The 25,491-nt window shown below is 35.4% G+C and overlaps 1 protein-coding gene across 1 annotated transcript; it reads right to left on the bottom strand.

Moving 5' to 3' along the window:
• Window positions 1-25: 25 nt before the first annotated feature.
• On the bottom strand, window positions 26-24,845 carry LOC127847593 (EF-hand domain-containing family member B-like). Its single transcript, XM_052379610.1, has 10 exons — window positions 24,536-24,845; window positions 22,285-22,350; window positions 21,445-21,775; window positions 20,380-20,574; window positions 18,373-18,502; window positions 16,734-16,956; window positions 14,207-14,390; window positions 11,712-11,918; window positions 9,713-9,894; window positions 26-3,964 (listed from the first exon to the last, which is right to left on the bottom strand). Exons 1-10 carry the CDS (start codon window positions 24,626-24,628, stop codon window positions 3,785-3,787), a joined length of 1,791 nt encoding a protein of 596 aa, XP_052235570.1. The 5' UTR covers window positions 24,629-24,845; the 3' UTR covers window positions 26-3,784.
• Window positions 24,846-25,491: the final 646 nt, after the last annotated feature.

The raw sequence follows: 25,491 nt of genomic DNA, 5'->3' as shown, positions 1-25,491 counted from the left end.
AGGGTATATTGACAACTTTAACAAAGACACTTATAATTTTTATAATTTACTTCATTCTTGTACACATAAATACAGGAAATAGAACAGTACATTGTAGAATATAAGTAACATATGCCAAGAAAATGGTCATTCACCGAAATATAGAATGCTACAGAATATTATATGATTCATTCAAATCAATTTTTTTTCCCGACACATCTTAAAGTCACATCTACAAATGGATACAGAGTTACAAAGCTGCGTGAATAAAACAACAATTGAAGTGCGAATTGGAGGAACAACAAAGTGACATTTCAAGGTTTAACCATGTTGCTCTGATTTTCAACATAAACATTTAGGTTGTTTTCCTTCTAATGCAACATATTTCTAAAAAAATCACAATACAAATTTCATGATACAACATGAAAATACTGGTACATTGCATATGCTGCATCATTTTGGCAGTGACAACTTATCGTACCTCTAAATTTGATCACAATGCAAAATGTTGTATCATTACAAACAGACAGTGTAATACAACTTATTTCTTTGGTAAATCTTAAGAAATACAAACAAGCGCAAAATTACTCGAGAGCTTTAAATCTTGGTGCTGGATGAATTAATTAAATTTCTACATGGCAACTTGAGTCTTGTGACATGCATGGCGCATTATAAAACAAAGAAGGTACATTAAACATTGATACGAATGTAAAATGAAAACAAGAGCACTGCATAACGGGTGCCACGCTCGGCTGCGAGTGCAGTTGTGAATAAATGTAAGCTTGTCAGATTTTTATTTTTTTTAGAGGTCACAGTGACCTTGACCTTTGACCTGGTGACCCGAAAATGGATGTGGCATGTAGAACTAATCAAGGTTCAGCTACATTCCAAGTTTCAAAGTTGTAGGTTGAAGCACTTTGATTTTAGAGCCAATGTTCAAAACTTTGACAAAATGTAAAGGGTCTAGCATGACGTGGACGACACGACGCGACGTCAGCTGGCTATGACAATACCTGGGGTTTTCTCCGAAAACAGCCGAGCTAATGAAGCACAAATGTACATCTCTGTACTTATAATGCTGACCGCTACCCACATATATAGCTACATACACCAGAAAATAGTCTGTATATTGTGTGTACTTTCCTTTAAGTTGCAATAACAATAAAATATATGACATGCAATTCTGTTATTACAGCTCTGTCGAAAAGTAGCATCCTTTTTATGGGGATGTTCTGAATTTTTACTTTGTACAATTGTCTATTTTCTTTACAGATACAAACTGATATGTAATGCACTGAACATCTAATTTAGCCTCCTGTAATTTGTTTCCATGTAAACGGTCTAAAGTGTACTAATTCTAATCAAAGCAATTTGGTTGGTAAGGTTTCAGATAGACATTTTTGTTTTTTTTTTGTTCTTTTTACTATTTTGAGAATTAAAAATTAAGCAATTTTTGCTCCTCTGTGCTATAAAATACATTGTACTACTTTAGTATAACACTTAAATATAAGTGTTATATTGATTTAAGCAGCCTTTTATACATGATATTCTTGAAAAAGGCTAGCAATTATATTTCACATACATTTTTACAGTTTTTATACATGTACATCATATACCTTAACATAAAAAAAACATTTGCTTGCACAAACATCAAAATACATTAACACCAGAATAACAAATACATAAATGCTATCACAGTTTTGTTTTTGATAAAAATATTTAATGCTGATACATTTTATAATACACATACAAGGAAAATACATGGGCGGATGGGCTGGATTTTGAGGAACTCCATCCGTACATCCTTACTAAAGTTGTAACACTGACTAAAAGGAACCTTTCAGAAAAAAAAATACATATTAAATCTAATGTTTTCTCAGTAAAAAAAAAGAAGGGATTAAAATCATTTAAAGATATCACACTTTCAGCTATATCACACTAGTTTAAAGCCTATTTTAATTTAAATTTATATATATATATATACAAGAGTTCCACGATGGTCTTGGATTGCTCACCTGTGTATGCTGTTTGAAGAAATATAATTATGACCAGAAAGATCTGAACAACTTTTGAGGGGGATCAAGCCAAGACAATGCCTGGGAAGTTTAGTGAGCATCTGCACAGTGGTGTAGATGGTGTTTCAAAAGAAAAGAATGGAGTCTTGTTCTGAGAAAACTGGCCATGATGCATGTGCGTAAAGTTCCGCCCCAGATTAGCCTGTGCAGTCTGCACAGGCTAATCAGGGACGACACTTTCTGCTTTTATGACATTTTTTGTTTTAATGAAGTCTCTTCTTAGCATAAATCCAATTTAGGCGGAAAGTGTTGTTCCTGATTAGCCTGTGCAGACTGCACAGGCTAATCTGGGACAACACTTTACGCACATGCATTATGAGCAGTTTTCTCATAATGCGACTGAATGTACCCAACAAACAAACAGTGATGACAAAAGCTCACCTAAGAATGTTTTGCATAGGTGAATGAATGAAACTGCAAATAAGAAAGGATTACTTTAGTGTTAAAAAGAACATACACATTAACAATCTTTCTCTAATAGACTTTGTAACACACCCTAATACGTAACCTCATTGTTATAAACGGATGTAAATAGATGCAATAATACTAGTGTTATTTAAAACATTCTACCCAGTTAAATTTGGCCATAAAGAAAGACTCCACACAGTGATGTGATAAAGATCTGTCTGAAAAAAAGTTATTTTAAGTACAAGTTCGCAGACAGTTTAATACTTCTTGCATGATTTTATGGATACTCTTTTATCACATGCTTGTCAGTTGTATGTTAAACTGTAAAAATAAGTTCATCTTTAAAATATTAAAAATTTCCAACACATTAAAATAAAGTACTGGGTACTACACATTTATAGCAGCAGTTTTTTAGTAATGCTGATTGAATAAAATAATTACATAGTTAAACATCTTTAAAGTAAAGAGAGCAATTTATTTAAAAGTGTTTTACAAAAAGGAGTTATGAATATTTGATGTTATTTAAGGAACAATGATATACATTTGCCAGACATTTGCTTTGCAAATTCTATTTATGTTTTACAACAATTTAATACTCTAGCTGATGGGGGCGGTAGTAATGTTAAATAAGTATAAAACATAAAGGCAGTACAACAATTAAATACGTTCAAATTTGACAATGAAACAAACAAAACAAGCTAGACAGTATAATTTATACAAAACAAATATTCATTAAAAAAACACCATGTTGCTATTATTTAAGTTGATAATTTTGAGTTTATAGACAAAATTTACTGATCACAACAAGCTAAAAACTGAAAATTTAAGTGTGTTATTTAACATTAATCAAAAACAACAATTATAGGATATTTACCAATAGGTATTAACATCGACTCACCAAAGACAATTTATACATCTACATGTTGTTAACACATTAATTCACCATTCCTCAAAGACTGAAATCAACAACACAAACATTGTATCTACATCCAGCATAACTTCCCATATAACATTTGGTAATAAAAAACTACATGTGACAGTTCTGTAAGTGTTATAATATAAAAATAGTTAGAACAAAAACTAAACCATGTATTTTTCATCTATTTATTCACTTTTTTTAAAATATTTAATATATTTCTACAGTTTGCGTGCCTCTTAATAAAATGGCTGATTAAACAAAATCTAATGATATCGTTATTATTACACTAACAATTTTATTACTATATGTATTTATTGCCTGTTCAAGATCAGAGTAAAATAAAAACAAAAATATCCTTTATAAATCAGATTATAATTGACACAGATTACACATCATTGATGGATCACACGGAGAAAGGATGCTGCCCAGACATCACCCGCGTTGCCTGTGACTCGTCGAGAATGCTGCGGAAGGATTCTACGCTGACAAAACCCTTTGGATGCTTCTTGGCGGCAGCGTCGTAGAAATCTTCAAAAGTCTGCCCGGTCATTTGAACGCCAATGCCAGTGAAAATCTGTCTAATCTAGAATTATATGCATAGAAAAATTAATTATAATTAATATTAGTATGAACCTATATTATATTAGCATCAAGTCAGGTTTTGTCATTCGTACCACGTGGCTGACCAATATTTTACCGACTTGGATGCATGTGTGCCAAATACATTCCGTTGATTAATTTCCAAATTGAACTCTTTTCCACTTACATGTAGATACATATTTTGACGCATTTGTAGTCCCTTTAAAAGTTTGATTTAATTAAATACCTTTCTTACAAAATTCAAGTTGTAAAGGCTTCATTTCCAACCTTAGATACTGATGAGCAGCAAACAGCATAAAACCTGAACAGACTGCAAGTTACTCGCAGGCTGTTCTGGTTTAAAGCTGGTTGCGAAAGCCATTTACACATTGCTTCTTAAGGGATGGGGGAAAGGGTTAACTGAACATTTCCAGTAAGGACATGGTTCACTAACCACCAAAAAACGCCCAACCTAAGATTTTCCCAATATTTATGCTGTAATTATTGCAATGTGTCTATTTTTTTAAAAATGACGTTCGTTTTGCAATATACTTAACTACGACGTCAAAATTGGCGAATAAACAACCCCTAGTAACACAACGAAATGGCGCTCATTTATGACGTCATTTAACATGCCGTTATTGCGCTGAATTACGTTTGCGCTTATGTTACATTTTCCACTGTCAAAACATTGTCTAGATCGATCCATATCGGATTTTGTTTAAAGATGTTTTGGTAAATAAGGCTAATAATAGATTTCCATTTCATTATAGGGTACACTTCTCGTATATTTTGTCAATTTCTTTCGATAAGAAGAATTAAGCGAGTAGAGTAAACAGTCAACTTGTGTATTTGAGAAAAATCGGTATTTACATGCGTCCCAATTTCCGGTCAAATATATTTGAAGGTGTAAGTCTCTTTCATTGATTATCATGAAAATAAAGCCTTTTTTATTTAAAATATTTATGGAGAGTTACTAGATAAATATAATATTATTATACTTAGTTGTGGCGTGACACTCTAGTGCATTCAGTTACAGCGAACGTTCGCGAACGTTCTGCTATTGAACGCTCGGTTTGCCGCGAACCGAAGCGAACCCTCTTGGGAGGTAGTTCGCTAGCGAAACCAAAGTCTAGTGCGTTCAGTTACGCTCGAGTGGTCATTGTCGGATCGGGTACTACTTACATGTACCCCGGGTACTCTTAAGTATACTTACATGTACCCCGGGTACGGTAAATATACTTAATCGTACCCGGTCGATATTAGACTAACCCGATTTGTATTCCAGTCCAAAATCCGATGTCGTTAAAACGCTATTGATAATCTTAAACAAACTTCTGTTTATAAAAACTGCATCAACATGCTTTTTGGGTACGAGTTTCAATAACATAAAGGCCATTTTACAGAAAATTAACATAAATGTAAATATAATTAATTAAAAAAAATAGCCGACAACGACCGATTAAGCGTTAAATTTCCCGGGTACGTTTAAGTACATATATTAACCGTACCCGGGGTACATGTAAGTATAATTAAGAGTACCCGGGGTACACGTAAGTAGTACCCGAGCCGACAATGACCAATCCAGCTTCAGTTACAGCGAATGTTCGCTATATTTTGCGAACCGAAGCGAACCCTTTCGGGAGGTAGATCGATAGCGAAACCAATCGTTCAATAAGACCGAATCGAAAACGAACGATGATTGGCAAACGTTCGTTGTAACTGAACGCACTAGAGTTGTGACGGTAAACCTCGTAGATTTGTCAATTCTCCCAACCCCTGATTGATAACATTCATTTCATAATTCAGTAGCATACTATTATCTATATTTTATGTTACAACGGACTTCGTCTCCATTTACACGCTAGAGTGAAAAAGAAAACAGTTCATAGCTATTAGCGTAAACGAGAATGATCAGAAATATAAACAATTAATAAGGAAAAGGAAACAAAAGCAACCCTTCATCTGTTTGATGAATTATATAAATCTTAACATATGTTAAGTAACTAATTATCTAAATGTTATACCAGTAACATATTGTTTGCTCATAACATTTTTGTTAACATGACTATGCATACATTTTGATTAAAAGCATGTATCCATGCACATCATTTCCAATTATAGCAGGTCCCAATTGAAAATGACGTTATTGTCAAAATGAGCAATTTCCACTTATGCCTCAAGGTATCCCAGTGCTAACACAAAGCCAAGGCTTAAAAACTTGTATATGAAACGTGCATTTGTAGGCTTTCACCATCCTGAAATTAAAATAAGATTTAGAAACAAAATCTACGCGGGTACGATCTCGGATAGCCTGGACGTAGAGCAAAAGAATATGAGTATCTTATCCATTGCGCCACGGTGATCAATAAGAGTGGTAAGTTTACAGTATAGTTAAAGTTAACTTATGAGTAAAATTAGATTTCTCAGCTAATAAAAAGAGTACATTTTCAGCTTCAATAACACACAATTTATCTCGCAAAGAAATTGCAATTATGAATAGTTTAATAACATATTTATTGTCATGTTTACAACATCTTCCAAAATGAGCAGATTTGAATGTTAAAATCAGCACTTTTTCGCTTTAAATCGCCGAGACTGTACCGAAACCATATCCGTGTGCTTGTGATTTTCGTTCGTCTACTATAATAGGCAGATTATTTTACTTTACAATATTTTTTAACCACAAACTGCTGTTGCTGACACTCAAACACTATTTAAATTATTGCTTTCGTACATTTAAAATCGGCACTTTTTGTTGTATACAGATATCTGAATTGCTTGCAAAATGTACCTAGTAAACATTTCAAAGAAATAGCAGAAAATCTCAGTTAACATTAAATACTCATTGTTTGGATTTTCTCCCTTGAAAAAGGATATTATCGTTTGATCAAAAATCTTAAAATATAGATCTACGTGTTTATTAATAGATCTTTGTTTGCACCGATATTGGAAAACACATTAAACTTTATTTACACACGCATAAGACGACATATTCCACTATCAAATTAATGTATTTACGTTATCTTAACGTGTTCAGGAATGTTTCATATTAACTTTAATTTGTTTCCAATAACTCAATTTTTATAAATGTCCGGTAAATACATGTACTTCTGTACAGTGGAAAATTACCTACCTTTAATGGCCCCAAATTCGACCCTCGTACAAATGCATGCGCATATCACACAATGTTTTGTTTGCACTTGCTTGTAAATAAAAAACCCAGAATGTATCAATAACTTAAAAAAAAAAAATGTCGTATTATTAAGAAAGTTATTAAACAAAGCCCGTTCATGGTTCAAACAGAAATCTCAAACCTACATTCAAGCACTTTTCAAGGACTTTTCAAGGCCAAATTTTCATTTTCAAGGCCGAGAACCGTTCGTTAGTTTCCTTTAAAAAATGCATTTTCAAGCAAGTTAAACACAGTAAACATCATGTTTTGGCTCAAACAAATTAAACTTATTCCACAATAACGCATACATGCTATTTCTAGTTATTGCATACATGTTTTCCATCCTTAACTCAATGAGTCTCACATACAGTTTGTCAACCAGTTCCGGATTATCAGCAGTTCCAATTAATTTGAATTTAATTTTCCATAATGCCCCAATAAAAACAAAATGATAAGTTTCTAAGGTATACATTAGGTAAAGGAATAAATTAACAAAGTTTTAGCAAGAAATCTTTTGTAAATAGCTTACAGGGTGATAAAATGCAGCAAAAGTTAACCAGAACTGATTGAATGAGTGATGTTTTGAAATGTGCATATGAATATAGAAGGCTTTATTATTTTCAAATAAACTTTTTGCTGATTGAAAACAAATGCTATGACAATGTTTTGAAATACTAATTCTGTAAGTTGAATGATTTTTAATAATTTTCCGAAGGGTGAACTTTAATTGGCTATTTTTGATAAAAAAACTGCATATGCCGTATGTCCTAACCTGTCATCATACAAATTAAATGTTACCCTTTATTTTTTCATCTTCTCACATTGACACTAAATCCCGAAAGAAATTATTGTGGTCAAAAGAATAAACGTATTTGCCGGATGATTCTAAACTGGTTGAATTACTGTATGTATTTACTTTTTAAAGTATTACAAGCAAACACATTGCTTCTCAATTTCATGTTTTCTTTGTGGGTTTCCTCTTTCTCGTGGCTCTTCTAAGCGCTTTCCCCCATCCCCCGACACCAATGGTCTTCATACAGACCCGACAATGTGCTTTTGGAATGTCCTTTGTTTTCTGTACCCAGTAATATTAAGTTAACCACCCTGGTTTGAAACGACACTTCCTCATCGCTGCGTTTTCACTCGCGAAAATTGATCACAATGGAGAACCTCTGACGTAGTACACATAATATGTGACGGGTACACATAACGATTCGTACTCAATAGTGTACGAAACTTATATTTCGTACTCAACTTTTTGCGCGAAGGAATTTATGATAAATTTTCGTAATATTTCCCTTAAGAACAATTTAAGTTTATAATTAAAGCGATGATAAAAGTAATTTTGAGCAGAAATAAACATTTTCAAGGCTTTTTACATGAAATAAGCACTTTTCAAGCACTTTTTAAAGGCCAACCTTTGTTCAAGGGCTTTTCAAGCCTAGGACTCGTTTTCAAGCACTTTTCAAGCCCTGTGCGAACCCTGCCGTTATTACGTCCGAGCACAACTCGCTAACCAGTTTATATCTACTTTAACAGTGATATCGTTCGTAATCGCGCGAATGGATTATGACAAACGATATAGTAAGCCATAATTATGGACCATGACATTGGTAAACCATCATTTTTTGAATAGAAAAAATAATTGTTTATCTAAATGCCAACTTACCTTTAAGATATCGGGTAAATCCGACTTTGGAAAACGCGTCGTCTGCACTTTGTTTACATTGGATACCGACGCTATTCGTACCCAGTTATTTTCGAATGACGCGTACACAAAATCGTTCTTATGGCCTCTTTTTTTAACACCAACATTGATAAGATCATTATTTTGCCATTTCAGACTTAAAACCTCTAATAAATTTTGGTAATAAGTGGTATTTTAAGCAGTGTTTTTTTAATATAGGGTTAAAAAGATAGGTTCAATAAAGCATGGTGGGTTCTCGGAGATCAGCACTGGGTTACACATTTTTTTAAAGTAAGATATGAGCGCGCAATAACACCGTCACAAAAATATAGTATTTTGTCTTTTGTTGTTTTTCCTATTGTTTAAGACAAAGTTTGTCATGGTGTTCTCGTGCGCTGACAGTTTATTTGTTGATGAAACAAAGAAATTTAGTGTAAATTCGCCATTTTCTTGTGTGTGATGTACTTTTATCATGATTTTTTTTACAATTGAAAACAAGGCACACTTATAAAATTTGACTTTTTGTGCAATTTAAATGTTATAGAAGATGAATACAAAATAAAAAAATGACATTTTTGAAAATTTGATTTCATTGATTTTTGGGGCGTTTTTGGGTGGTTAGTGAACCATGTCCTTTCTGAGTCAACCTTCATAAAACATCAATAGAAACAACATGATGATGAAACTAGACCTATTGCTGATGTGTATAAACGTGTCAGCCGTGTACTCTTCCAAACATATCACAGTATCATACAGATTGTTGTGAAATAACCTAATACTATAATTAAATGTATTCCCCAATTTATTCATAACAGCATTTCAGTCACATAACGCAACTCTTAATCTACACAAAAAAAAAAATTACGTTAGAAAAAAAAAAATCAACTCACTTCTTCTTTAGACCGAGGCAGCAAGAAATCTTTCTCATATACTCCTCGCTGACTGAACAGGGATGGGTTAACCAGTCCAAACGCGTCGGACTCGTCTCCGTAGTTTTTGCGGTCGTCTGCTCGTCTAATACGGGGAGCCGGAAGGTCAGTCCGGATCGTGGGAACACCATAACGACGATAGTCTGTCAATGGACATAACAAAAACGTGTTATTTGTGAAGATTCTGTTGGCAAGTTATTGCGAGAGTGAAATTATTTAGATTTTGACTATTAATTTTTTATGTGTGTGACTTTTTAAATATAATAAAAGCTGCGCCATGAGCGCATGATACGCCCGTCGTTCGCCAATGAAGTAGTAAGGTAATAAATAACCCTTTGAATCATTTTTTTACTTCAGTTTATTTGTATTTGAATACATGGTTTATTTTATAAGTACATGAGCATGGAAATCACAAAATTTTGACGAACAAAGTCCCATAACTCTGGAACGACAATTCAGAATTCCGTCAAAAACGAAAGGGGATCAGGGTTTATCAATATTAAGATTGTGTTGAAATTTGAAAAAAATCCATCGAAGGATATTTGAGCTACAGTAGGACATTCAATGAAATCACGAAATTTTGACGAACAAAGTCCCATAACTCTGGAACGACAATTCAGAATTCCGTCAAAAACGAAAGGGGATCAGGGTTTATCAATATTAAGATTGTGTTAAAATTTGAAGAAAATCTGTCAAAGGATATTTGACGTAGCGTACGACATTAACAGACGGACGGACGGACGGACGGACGGACGGACAGACGGACGCGGGGTATACCATAATACGTCCCGTCATAGACAGGCGTATAAAAAATCCATCGGGGGATATTTGAGCTACGGTAGGATACATGAACAACAATAACATTTAAGGTCACAGTGACCTTGACCTTAGAATGAATGACCTTGAAATGACCAGTGGTCATCTAAGTGTGCTTGCAAACCTTCATGTCAAGTTTGAAGACTCTATGTCCAAGCATACCAAAGTTATAACAATTTTAACATTTTAACATTTAAGGTCACAGTGACCTTGACCTTCAAATGAATGACATTGAAATGACCAGTGGTCATCTTCTAGTACTGGCCAATCTTTATTTCAAGTTTGAAGACTCTAGGTACAAGCATACCAAAGTTATAACATGAAATAAGAACTTTAACATTTTTACATTCAAGGTCACAGTGACCTTGACCTTCAAATGAATGACCTTGAAATGTCCAGGGGTTACTTACTAGTTCTGGCCAACCTTCATGTCAAGTTTCAAGACTCTAGGTCCAAGCATACCAAAGTTATAACAACTTTAACATTTTTACATTCAAGGTCACAGTGACCTTGACCTTCAAATGAATGACCTTGAAATGTCCAGTGGTTACTTACTAGTTCTGGCCAACCTTCATGTCAAGTTTCAAGACTCTAGGTCCAAGCATACCAAAGTTATAACAACTTTAACATTTTTATATAGCTACAGTAGGACATTCAATGAAATCACGAAATTTTGACGAACAAAGTCCCATAACTCTGGAACGACAATTCAGAATTCCGTCAAAAACGAAAGGGGATCAGGGTTTATCAATATTAAGATTGTGTTAAAATTTGAAGAAAATCTGTCAAAGGATATTTGACGTAGCGTACGACATTAACAGACGGACGGACGGACGCGGGGTATACCATAATACGTCCCGTCATAGACGGGCGTATAATAAAAAGTACTGGTTATATGGATATTACAATTATTTTAGTTTAAATAAAGACATAAAAAATTAAGTCATTAGGCTAATCAGGGATGATACTTTCTTTTTGACATAATTTTTCGTTTAAAGAAAGTATTTTCGAAATGAAAATCCAATACAAGCAAAAAATGTCTTCCCTGATTAACCTGTACCGACTGCATAGGCTAATCTGGGACAACACTTTACCCACATGCATTAAGCCCAGTTTATCCAGAATGATGCCCCTTTCAACTTGCCTTTAGTTGATATTCCATTGGGTCCAATCACTGCATTGATCATACTAGCTGAGGTGCGGTGGTCGCCGATAGCCTGGTCAATCTGTTTCTGTAGCCTGCGCGGCGTGTTCTCTGCACTCGTTGGTGTCTTAGGCACCAGGTCATCCTCTTTCAACAACAGTTTTGGTGTAGCCGGGGCCTCAGGAGTTTTGGGGCTTGTTTTCATATCTGTCAATGAAAGATATCAGAGGCCTGAATATATGATTATATATTTCTTACTACTTTTGCATTAAAGAACATTTATAGCATTTTCAAGTCAACAATATATTCTTGTACGCAAAAGTATGGACAATAATTACATGCATATACCATTGAAAGAACTTTGGACAAGACATAAATAATAAGCCTTAAATAATTCTAGCCTTGATTAACACAATCTTATTTAATTTCATCTTTTGTTATTTTCAAACAATGTGTGAGTCTAAAATCAATGTCATCTTAATGTTAAACCATAAACAAGGCAATTCCATGTTACCAGGTTGAAAACATTTCAGTTATTAATGTAAGTTAATAATTATGTATTCCAAGGATAGGTCAACATACACAGTTTTCCAACTATACATAGATACAAACTTAGGGTATATAGCCAAACTAGTTTTTCTATTTTAAGAAACAGTGACCTTGACCTTGAGCCTAATGGTAACACATAGAATCAAAAGCTAGGTATATCAATATCTCTATCCTAGTTAACTCAGGTTGTTAGACTTAAACAAACTTTAAGTGCAAGCTTCTAACTCATGGTATTTTTATCACATTTATAATCATCATTATAATCATTATTGAGCAAAAACCTGTTTTCTAGTTTATGTAACATTAACCTTGACCTTTACCTCACAACCCAAGTATAATTCAAAGCTCAATCTCGATTGCAAAGCATACATTTACACATGAATCCCATATAGACAAACATGCAGCTCATATGTGACCCACAAATGACCCATATCCCACATGCAGCTCATATGTCACCCACAAATGACCCATATCCCACATGCAGCCCATATCAGACCAACAAATGACCCATATTCCACATGCAGCTCATATGTCACCCACAAATGACCCATATCCCACATGAAGCCCATATCAGACCCACAAATGACCCATATCCCACATGCAGCCCATATCAGACCCACAACTGAACCATATCCCACATGCAGCCCATATCAGACCCACAAATGACCTATATCCCACATGCAACCCATATCAGACCCACAAATGACCCATATCCCACATGCAGCCCATATCAGACCCACAAATGACCCATATCCCACATGCAGCTCATATGTCACCCACAAATGAACCATATCCCACATGCAGCCCATATCAGACCCACAAATGACCTATATCCCACATGCAGCCCATATCAGACCCACAAATGACCTATATGCCACATGCAGCCCATATCAGACCCACAAATGAACCATATCCCACATGCAGCCCATATCAGACCCACAAATGACCTATATCCCACATGCAACCCGTATCAGACCCACAAATGACCCATATCCCATATGCAGCCCATATCAGACCCACAAATGACCCATATCCCACATGCAGACCATATCAGACCCATAAAAATTTGTGATTCACTTCAATTTCACGTCCATACTTATCAGTATGTCATGATTGAAGGTTGCATCTCTGTTTGACCATGTGTGTACCATGTTAAACCTATGTTGTATCACATATGGACATATGTACAAAATAGTGTTGCAGTCAGACCGAAATGGGGCCCACTTTTATGACCACAAACGATCCCGAGTCCATGTCAAGTATTAACCAAAGGATTCTTAGACTTAAGTCTAAAGAATATTCTTAAAACGGTAATATACTAAAACTACTTATACTTATAATTATCACATTCTGTTTGTTATTAACAATATTTTAATAATAAAAGCACTATGTTAGCTTGTTTCTTTTTAAAATCTCAGGCCATTTATTGAGTCTTCGTCTATTCTTTATTTTTCAAGTCTTAGATTGGGATTGCAAATAAGGGCTCAGACCAGAGATTTCAATTAAAGCAGAATCCTGCTTTTTGATGCAAGCATTTTGAAATTATCTTACTTTGACTCCTTTAAATAATATCCTTTGCATCATTTTGAAGCTAATGTTACCAAGAAGCTAACTCCAAAATACAGTTTTTATAATACAATTTCTGTTTTTGCATTGTACTTCATTTAAATTTATGCAAAATAACATTTAAGGACTATCTTACAAACACGCAGAAATAATACTTTCTATCGACTATTTTGACCCCTGACAACTTCATTTGACCCCTGACAACTTCATTTGACCCCTGACAACTTCATTTGACCCCTGACAACTTCATTTGACCCCTAACAATTTCATTTCAAACCTTACCATTTCAAGCATTGGGGTCATTTGACTCCTGGTTTTCAAAATATATTGAAATTCCTGTACCTGAAAATGTATGTAACTATATGAGCCAAACTCCATACCCAGCCCTGTAGGCATCTTATCCTTCCAGTTGAGGAAGTTGGCAAACTCTACGTAGTTGATGCGGCCATCACGGTCCATGTCACAGTAATCCATGAGCTGGATAAGGAGCTCGGGCTCCACTGGCAGGTGGAACTGGATGCACGCCTCTCGTAGATCATCCAGGTCAATTTTGCCCTTGCCATCCTAGCGGACAAGAAAAAGGAAATTAAAGCTCATCACGTTTGAACCGAGAAATCATCAATTTTTTTTTTACAATTTTCAACCAGAAGCTTCCATTTCCAAAATACCTTTCATTTTGAGTAAATCATATTCTGCCAATGTCACTGCATACCAACATAACTCATATACATTTCCAAATGTTAGTTATAGTGCTTAAATGCATATGCATGTTAAAAACAATATTCAAAAATATTTTTATGGGTTGAGATGCTGGCAAGATCCCTTTTAAATTGTAAATAGATTAAACAAGTGAAATATAATCATTTTCAAAATTGTTTTCATTCTACATATAAATAACCATGAAGTGATTGAAGCATCAAAAGCATGTACATCAAGGAATGACATTTATTTATTTTAATATATTCAAATCTAATACCTTATCAGACCCAACCAAACATTTCTTCAGTTTCTACATTTTGATCCATTTACCCAACCTGGAGAATTTGTTTTCCATCCATTAAGCCTAAGTTGTGATAGTTATAATATTTACACCACAAACCCAACAGTATCTTGTCAAAGCGTCTAAATGCCGTACCTTGTCATAGTGTCTAAATGCCAAATCTTGCCATAGTGTCTAAATGCCATACATTGTCACTGTGTCTAAATGCCATACCTTGTCATAGTGTCTAAATGCTGTTCCTTGTCATAGTGTCTAAATGCTGTACCTTGTCATAGTGTCTAAATGCTGTACCTTGTCATAGTGTCTAAATGCTGTACATTGTCATAGTGTCTCAATGCTGTACCTTGTCATAGTGTCTAAATGCTGTACCTTGTCATAGTGTCTAAATGCTGTACCTTGTCATAGTGTCTAAATACCATACCTTGTCATTGTGTCTAAATGCTGTACCTTGTCATAGTGTCTAAATGCTGTACCTTGTCATAGTGTCTAAATGCTGTACCTTGTCATAGTGTCTAAATTTCCATACCTTGTCATAATGTCTAAATGCCATACCTTGTCATATTGTCTAAATGCTGAACCTTGTCAAGGTGTCTAAATGCCATGCCTTGTCATAGTGTCTAAATGCGATACCTTGTCATAGTGTCAAAATGCCGTACCTTGTCATAGTGTCTAAATTTCCGTTCCTTGTCATAGTGTCTAAATGCTGTACCTTGTCATAGTGTCTAAATGCCGTACTCGGCATAGTGTCTAAATGCCATACCTTGTCATAGTGTCTAAATGCTGAACCTTGCATTAGTGTCTAAATGCCGTACCTTGACATGGGGTCTAAATGCCATACCTTGTCATAGTGTATAAATGCTGAACCTTGGCATAGTGTCTAAATGCTGAACCTTGTCATAGTGTCTAAATGCTGTACCTTGTCATAGTGTCTAAATGCTATACCTTGTCATAGTGTCTAAATGCTGTACCTTGTCAAAGTGTCTAAATGCTGAACCTTGTCATAGTGTCTAAATGCTGTACTTTGTCATATTGTCTAAATTTCCATACCTTGTCATAATGTCTAAATGCCATACCTTGTCATATTGTCTAAATGCTGAACCTTGTCAAGGTGTCTAAATGCCATGCCTTGTCATAGTGTCTAAATGCGATACCTTGTCATAGTGTCAAAATGCCGTACCTTGTCATAGTGTCTAAATTTCCGTTCCTTGTCATAGTGTCTATGTACCATAGTGTCTAAATGCTGTACCTTGTCATAGTGTCTAAATGCCGTACATAGTGTCTAAATGCCATAACTTGTCTAAAGGCCGTACTCGTCTTAGTGTCTAAATGCCGTACCTTGTCATAGTGTCTAAATGCTGAACCTTGTCATAGTGTCTAAATACCATACCTTGTCATGGTGTCTTAATGCCATACCTTGTCATAGTCTCTAAATGCTGAACCTTGGCATAGTGTCTAAATGCTGAACCTTGTCATAGTGTCTAAATGCCATAACTTGTCATAGTGCCTAAATGCCATACCTTGTCAAAGTGTCTAAATTGCATTACCTTGTCATAGTGTCTAAATGCTGTACCTTGTCATAGTGTCTAAATGCCGTACCTTGTCATAGTGTCTAAATGCCATACCTTGTCATAGTATCTAAATGCTGTACCTTGTCATAGTGTCTAAATTTCCGTACCTTGTTAGTGTCTCAATGCTGTACCTTGTCATAGTGTCTAAATGCCGTACCTTGTCATAGTGTCTAAATGCTGAACCTTGTCATAGTGTCTAAATGCCGTACCTTGTCATAGTGTCTAAATGCCGTACCTTGTCATAGTGTCTAAATGCTGTACCTTGTCATAGTGTCGAAATGCTGTACCTTGTCATAGTGTCTAAATGCCGTACCTTGTCGTAGTGCCTAAACACCATACCTTGTCATAGTGTCTAAATGCTGACGTGAGGTCCTGGAAGTTGTGATAGTTAGCCTTCTTCAAGTGTTGTCGTATGGCAGAGATCACGCCCCGCTGCCTGTCCCGCCCCCGCAGGTACTGCCCCGGAGTGCGCATGTGGAGCAGATCCCCGGCCCCATATTCATCTGGTTTCAGCAGGATCCCAAACGTGTGGTCGGGCGGCACTCTCAGCGTGTCCTTGATGCTGCAGTGAACCAATAACATGTGCCAGAATGTTCAAAATATTCCTTTTTGTGTACTAGATGTTCTGCAATTGTTAAGACTTTAGTACAAAATTTTTTTTTCTAAAAATACGTTACAAAAACTTTTCTTATTTCATCATCTGTATGCGAAGGTTTATCAACCATTACATTCTAACTAATTAAAATGACTAAATAAAGAGTTCAAAACTTCAGTTTTATGTCACTTACTCGATAATTTCCTGATTATGTTTTTTTTTTAATTACTGATTACAGAAATGGTTCCTAACAGATCATGGATTAATTGCTTACATATAAAACAACTGATCAAGGACTTAGAATTTATATTGATACATATAATGCAATTGTTACTTACTGATCAAGGGCTGGTTACATTTACTAACTGATCATAGAATGGTTACTTAAGATCATGGATTGAGAACTTTAAGATAATGGACTGGTTACTTATGGACCATCTTGTCTGATTTCTTACATTTCAATGAGAAGTTATTCTTTGGTCATTAACCAGTAACTTTTGAATATTGGACTGATTACTTGTCAATCATTGACTTGGTATTATGGATCATTGACTAATGACTTTACATTCTATCAACTTGCTCATTGCAACTCATGAACTACAAATTGGATCAATAGCTGGTTGGTAATAGATCATTGACTGACTTACATTCTTTTGACTGACTCGTGTATCATGACATGCAAAATAGTTGCTAATTAATCATATTGCTTACAGTCCATCTACTGGACTTCTGAACTAGTCACTTACATTTCATAAACTGGATACATATGAATAACTGACTGGTTGCTTACAAAAATGATGGACTGATTATACAGTGCATAAACTTTCTTATGAATAAAATACTGTCTTAAGCTTGACTGGTCATTGTTGGCTCCGGTACTTCTTTAATGTACCTGAGGTACTCTTAAGTATACTTAAATGTACCCTGGGAAGATCAAATATGCTAACACATACCCAGCCTTTTTTCCTGCACATAAATCAGATGGCGTAAAATGGGTTACAGAATACAAAACAAATTCTCTTTGAACAAAACCTGCCTCAACATGTTTTTTGAGTAGGAATTTTGAAAATATAGAGGCCATTTTACAGAATATTGACATTAACATGAACAAATTAAATTGAAAAAGTAAGCCAACAACAACCAATAAAGCATTACAATTTTGTAATTTCCATATAGTAACTATTCAGTATAACTTCCGTACCCAGGGAAAATTTAAGTAGCACCGGTGCCAACAACAACCAAGCATTAGAATTTCCGGATACGTTTCCGTATATTTTCCGTACCCAGGGTACATGTTAGTAGTACCCAAGCCAACAATGACCAATTGAGCATTACTTAAATATTATTAATTGTAACCTTACAGATTATCAACCTGATACTCACGGATCATGGACTTGTCCTAATTGCTCCTGACTCCTTTCCCTAAACTCGTCAACTCGTTTCGAGACGATTTTTGTTGCTCTTTCTTGTTCTGCCTCATGCAGCCATTTTAATGTTTTCTTGAGGTGTTTGCCTAAAATAGGATAAAACTAATGTTGATATTGATATTAATGTTTATGAAATAACTTTATTGATTCAATTAAGATAGACATTTGGAACTGAACATTTTTTGTGTGTAGATAAAAATCAATTTGCTATAACATGATGATGATAAGTAAAACTAGGAGAAATGGTTTTTGAATGCAAAGCACACTTATAATTTACTACCAAAAGTATTTTCCATTTCCATTTCCGAGTTCCATTTTAAACAAAATAACCACAGCATTTTTTCCAAAACAAACAATCTTACAGTGAAGGCTTTAAAACAGTCAATAATTCTCACAAATCAAGACTTAATTAATCCATGTTAAAGCATGCAGACATGATATTAAACAAAATAAGCATATGCCACAGTTCAGAGGCGTATTTAGGTGGGGGGCTAGGGGGCTAAAGCCCCCCAAGCTGGCTGGCTAGTTTTGATTTAGAAAAAATGAGCCCCTTACAGTTCCAATCCACTTGTGTATTTCCTGTCATATGCCCCTAATTAGGCCATTAACAGCTGTCAATTTGTGTGATTAGCCCCAGGCATGTGTACAGATGATCTAACCTTCGCCAGCTAAACTGCACGCTTCATTGACTGTAAGTGATTAACTGCGCTATTTGATTGGCTGAAGGAGATACATTCAACTTATGAAATTCATCGATACATTTAGCTATAGGTAAATGTTTACAAATGGCTGCCGCATGGGACTTGTGAAAAACAATATCCTCCAATTACCTTCAGTCCAGCGGTTAAGGAAACAACTAAAATAATTTCTGAATGAATTCAAACATTGCTGCAATAAACGATGTACCTAAAAAGATTTATTTCATTCCTGTTAAATCCATGTCAAAATTGTTTATTTATAGCGTGTTTAACAACACAAAGCCGATAGTTCCATACACATCCGCAAATGACATACACTTTGCGCGTTGTTTACCTTAAGTCGAGAGGTAACATCCGAAAAGCGAGAGCAGTCGATTGCAATAGAAATGAGGTCAACAAAACTTCGAAAATTCGATTCACTGAACAAATTTAGAGAAACCGAAAGATTAATTGTACTTTTTGTATAACTTTACCATTTAACAAGTTTCTGTTTTAACGGTCGATCTTCTTTTGAGCAACATTGACATGAAAAAGTGCTCAAGAACTGAAAAAAAACTACAACGTTCTCAATTTGTTCCAATACAATTTCGGCATATATATTACTATTAAAAGATTTGATAAAATTATCATCAAATCGGGACAGGGTATATCCACTGAACATGTGGATATCAGCATGTCTCATATTTTCGCGATGTGCGCGCACAGATTGTTCCATGCAACAATTTCTGGGAATCGTGAAATGTAAACAATTTTTCTTTAAAATAAATCAAAAACTTGAAATTATGTGTTTACACTAGCACAGTGGTCTGCAATTTATGCGCAAGTTTAATGAAGAGTACCGAAAAAATTCATGGAAAATGCATACATTTGGACTATTTCAGTTGAAGTAAGATTTTTAATGCAATTAAACTTTTTCTTATTTAAGTCGTGTCTATAATTATTTTAAGCGTAGTAATGTTATTAAAACAAAATACTGGTTTGAGAGACATTTGATTTACCCCTGTGTGTCTGTCTGTCTGTGTGTCTGTCACACTTGATGTCTAAACTCAAGTTCTTGTTTTACATGCGCTTTTATCATGCAAAATGCTGATTAGATAGCATGAAATTGCATCATTTGAAGGTACCATTTAAAAAAAAAATCAACGACGGAAGGGAACACCCCTCACGCACCCTCCCCAGTTGAGCCCCCCCTCGGACAAAATTCTGGATACGCCTCTGCAGTTTCACAATCTAGGTTGAATATGACAAATTACACATCAGAATACCTGTATTATCATGAGGGGTTGGGATTCCAAACTTTGTGGTTGGTTTGAAGTTAGGTGAAGTGTAGGCCCTATGAAGCTGCTCTCCGACGTTGAAGTCAAGATGGGAGCGACGGTACAGCTCATGTCCCACCTCGTTCTCCTTCTCAACGTCTTCGTAGGTTTTGTTCGGATTGACCAATCCACCAGCTCCAGTATCTATAAGCACGGAAATCAGAATTTACAGTATGAGACACACTCTGGTTACACAGGGCTTACCCGGTAATGCATATGCAGTCCGCACAAGCTACTCAGAGCGACACTTTAAGCTTTAATAGTGTTTTTCATTTCAAGGAAGTGTCTTCATGGAGGAAATCAAGTTTTGAAGGGGAGAGTACTCCTGATTAGCCTGCTTCACATAATATTAGAAGATAAAAGTTGTCTCATTTTGCATTAAAAGGGAATTAGATTAACAAACACTCTAAATGAGAATCACACAAGCACTGAATTGATAAGGCAACAAGCACTTAGTTACAAACTCTTGCTATAATAAGGTTCTCTTATGCTGGTGCAGATGCGGTTTCAGTTTGTTTAAACTAAATTACTCCCAGAAAATGATAAAAAAATACATAAATAATTCTGCAAAAATGGGTCTTATTAATATAAGAATGCCAAATATAGTCAGCAGACTAATAGGTGAAATTCCAGCTTTATTCAGTCAACTCATTGCCAACAAAGCTAAAGTAAGTCAAACAAGAGCTATGTTAATGAAACACAATGCCCCCTTCTGTGCTTTGAAGCCGCATGGCAGCTATATTAGAAAAAAAGACCTTTGACCTTGAAGGTTGACCTTGACCTTTCACCATTCAAAATGTGCAGCTCCATGAGATACACATGCATGCCAAATATCAAGTTGCTATCTTCAATATTGCAAAAGTTATGACCAACCTTAAAGTTTTAGGACAGACACACACATACAATGACAGGCCAAAACAATATACCCCCAATCATTTGATCAGGGGGCATGACTTAAAAGGCCAGTAGCAAAGCAAAGACCATTCCATGTTAAATTAAGCTACAAATACCAACCTAACTCAGTGGGAATTCCAAAAGTGAACTGGTACTTGTCCAGCCCTTTTGGCAGCCCCGTCTCCTGGTTATGCGACCTGCCAAGCGGTGCGCTAATGTGGCTCGCGTAGTGCGCCTCTTTACGATCCAGCTTCCGCTGCTGAAACAGCGACTTTGGCCGCGGGTTGACCAATTCTTTTGCGAAAAAAGACGGCTGGGTACTTATGCCATGTGCCATTTCCTTGGCCTGAACAAGGTGGGGATCACGAGCTTTTCCATAGAATACCCTCATTTCCCCAGCATCTGGTCTCACGGTGGCACGAAATCGTCGAATAACTTCAGGGCTTGGTGGCTACATGGTGGATATTGTGTGAATTATGTCAGGTTTAGTACTATTAACAATGATTTTAAGATATAATTTTTTTAATGAATATGAATTTTTGAAATAAAATTATATTATTCTCTAAATGTCAATGATCATATTATTATTATTCTATTCTGTTAGAACTGTTCTATTTTTATTTTGCAACGATTGAAAGTTTATTATATATTTTTATGTAGAGAACTCTACAGTTTTAATCAGGGGCTATATAAAGTAAAAAGAAAAGGTAAATTGAATGAGATAAATGAGATATTTAAACTACTTAACCCATTTATTCCTAGTGGACTCTCCAATCCTTGTAAATTGGATCAATTTATTTCCAAAATTAGGGATGTCTAGTATATATATTATATTTCCATATTAAGAATATTTCTTACAGAAATTCCTTTAAGCAAACAGTGCAGACCCTGATGAGACGCCGCATCATATGGCGTCTCATCTGGGTCTAAGCTGTTTGCCAAGGCTTTTTTTAAACGTACCCTGCCATCAGAAGGAGGTTTCAGGCATGTCGATACTTTGTCACCAGTTGCAGTCAGTTTTCCAGCCTACAAGAAAGAAGGAAGGTTTATTTCTTTTTTTTTACAAAATAATGCTAGTTATCATTAAATCAGACATTAACAGTCCTTATATGAACTTACCAGCTTTCAGGTTAAATTTAGTTAGTCATATCTCCCAATCTCCAACGTTGACACTTTGGAAGCCACAAATACAACACATATGCATGAAAGAAAACAGTTAGTAGTTGAGGTGGTAGTTGTTATCAGTAAAAGATGCAAATTATGCCTAAACACAATTCGGAAGGCCTGTAATTCACAGGAAAGAAGCCCAAAGTTATTTTTTTTTATACATATAATGCTTTAATAGAAAGAAGGAGTGCAACTTCATTTGCCGTAAAACTACTCCATCTTTACTGTAAATCATGTAACTCAAACAATTTTTAACGAATCAACTATCTGAATCTGAATGGATACGTTGAAGTGACCAAGTTTGGCTTTTATTCAACGGGGAGTGCGCATGAAATTAATATGAGCCTGGCAAATGTCCCACTTTTGCCGATATTGCGGCCTTAAAGCACTCAATAGATGTTGAGTTCACTGTGCTTTCACTGAGTAAGTTCCAGTCAAGGATAGTTCGCGGAAAGAAAGAGTATTTAAATTTATCACTGTTTGTGTGTAATGGCTGGTAGCACTTAGTTATTGTTCACCGATTTTAACACTATATTGTCGTGGACGTAATCTTCAAACTTCTTAGCCCTAATAGTGCGTTTCGGTCTAAGTCGATGCAAATAGTGATCAACGTTTATAGCCGGTACGTGCCCTTCCACTACCTTGTACAAGAACGTCAATCTTTGGTGGCGTCGCCTCTCTTGTAGTGTGGGGAGGTTTAGATCGTCAAGCATGGCTGTTACACATCCTTCTTGTCTGGATTTGTAATCTCTGGTGATAAAGCGAGTCGCAGATCGTTGGACTCTCTCTAGCTTGTCTATGTCACCTTGCTGGTATGGGTCCCACACTACACTCCCATACTCCAGTTTAGAGCGAATGAGCGCTTGGTACGCGGTCTTCCGGCAGTTTTGGGGGCAGTATCTGAGGTTGCGTCTCAGGAAGCCTAGTGTAGAGTTGGCCCGTTTAGTAATGTTTGAGATGTGGGTTTTCCATTTCATGTCGTTGGAGAAAGTTATTCCTAAGTTATTCCTAACTACACACCGGTTGTTTTCAAAAGCTAATAAAATAATGGTTTACAGTAAAGATGGTGTAGTTTTACAGCAAAAGAAGTTGCACTCCTTGTTTCTATTATAGCATATACCGGTATTAAACAAAAAAATGATAATAATACTATGGGCTTCCCTCCTGTGCTATAAAAAGCCTAAAAATGACATTGCAGGCGAGGTTAATTTCTTGGAAAAAATGTTAACAGACAATGTAGTATTGAAAATACTCATAAATAAACCATTTTGTGTTACTTATGAACACTATCTGAACAATTTATAAAAGAGGAAATATTTGATAAGAGCTCTGATGAATTACAATATAGACCTGTTTTTTGTCACATTTTTGATCAGCAAAACGATGGTGACATGGTCAAAACTTTTTTCCATAACGAATGCATAATGCATATTGTGGGAACGTTTTATCACGTAATTTCACCTGATCTCAATAACCACACTACCAAGAAGAATGCGATTGACAGCTGGTTTTAAGTCAGTTATTCAATACAGAACATTGTCAAACGTGAAATGTGCAGTGACATTGGCAGGGCCCTCAATCCATTTTAGGGGAACCCATAGCAGGGGGAATTTGAGCGGCGTTTCCCTTTTGGGGGGGATTTTTTACTTACTCTCTAATTATAACATGTGTACATGTTTGCACTATATTCATTGCTTTTTTCATAATTAAGAATGTTTGACAAGATTAAATTAAAATAGAATTGAGATATCATAATCATGAGACACATCTATCCATTAATTTTTCCCAAAAAAGGGGAAAAAAGTATACTTTTCAGGGGGGGATGCGGCCGAATTTCGGCCGTGGATTTGACAGATTGAGGGCCCTGATTGGGCAAGTGGGATTATACAATAAAGTTGCGTGTAAAAATTGGAGTCGATGGCCGACTTGCAATATAGCTACTGGTAATTGCAAAATAACGGATCGTGATATTGTGGATTGGAAATGTATTGCAGTCACAAGTAAAATGCATGAAGAAATATTGTTTAATTTTATTTTAACATACCGGACGGAGATTCGGTGTCCAGTCCTTATACTTTCCAGCATAAATCGACTGGGAAGAAATATCCGGCAGTTTCATTTCCGTAGTTGTTGCCATATTTTGCGATTTTTTTTGCAACCGTATAGGTGACGCACAAAGATTGAGACTCGATTGGAATATTTAACAACAAGGTGTTGAGAAACGACAAACATGCAACTATTAACTATCAAACATAGTCAAGTTGCAAAAATTATCTTTACCCCTCGCCAATCGTGCGAACGAATGAATTGTTGACACTTCCCTAGAAACCACAGGTCAAAGTTGAGAGAGATTACTTCCTGTAGACTGGTTTCAATATTTGAGCGAAAGTAAAAATAATCGCCCGACATTCCCCGTTGCATGCTACTAAACAGAAGAATATGGAATGCAAGATTTTGCAACTGCTTTTTAGAACGGCGAACAAAATGACAACATTGCTTACAGTATACAATCGTTTAAAATGCATATTTTTGTTAAGATTGCAATAACTGTTTTACTCAGGAATCAGCCCGTATTATACACCGAATGTTGATTCATCTTTATTCAAGAAAATGATTTTGTAAATAAGGGATGAAATACTGGTTGAATATATAACCGAATATTTGTATATTCGCTCTTTGCTTTTTAATGCGCTCAATCGATTAATCGATGTTGCAACAAAATAATAAAATGTTCGAACTTTTTTATGTAAACGAATTATATATTATTAAGCTTTGTAATATACATCAGTTCAAGGACATTGTCAGTGTACAGTAAATAAAATCAAATTAAACAAAATGGTATGCTTCGACATTTAACACGATGGGACGTCATGCAAAGTACGACAGTTATGAGTGTCTGTATGTAAAAATGTTATATCTATAATGGCTTTTGGTCGTTTTGTTTCAACCGTTTCAAAATTATGTATTTTACATAGAGAAAGCTTACATATTTTTATATCC

Source organism: Dreissena polymorpha, chromosome 10, assembly GCF_020536995.1.
Source record: "Dreissena polymorpha isolate Duluth1 chromosome 10, UMN_Dpol_1.0, whole genome shotgun sequence".
NCBI classification, from domain to species: Eukaryota; Metazoa; Mollusca; class Bivalvia; order Myida; family Dreissenidae; genus Dreissena; species Dreissena polymorpha.
This window is presented reverse-complemented; position numbering and strand designations above follow the sequence as displayed.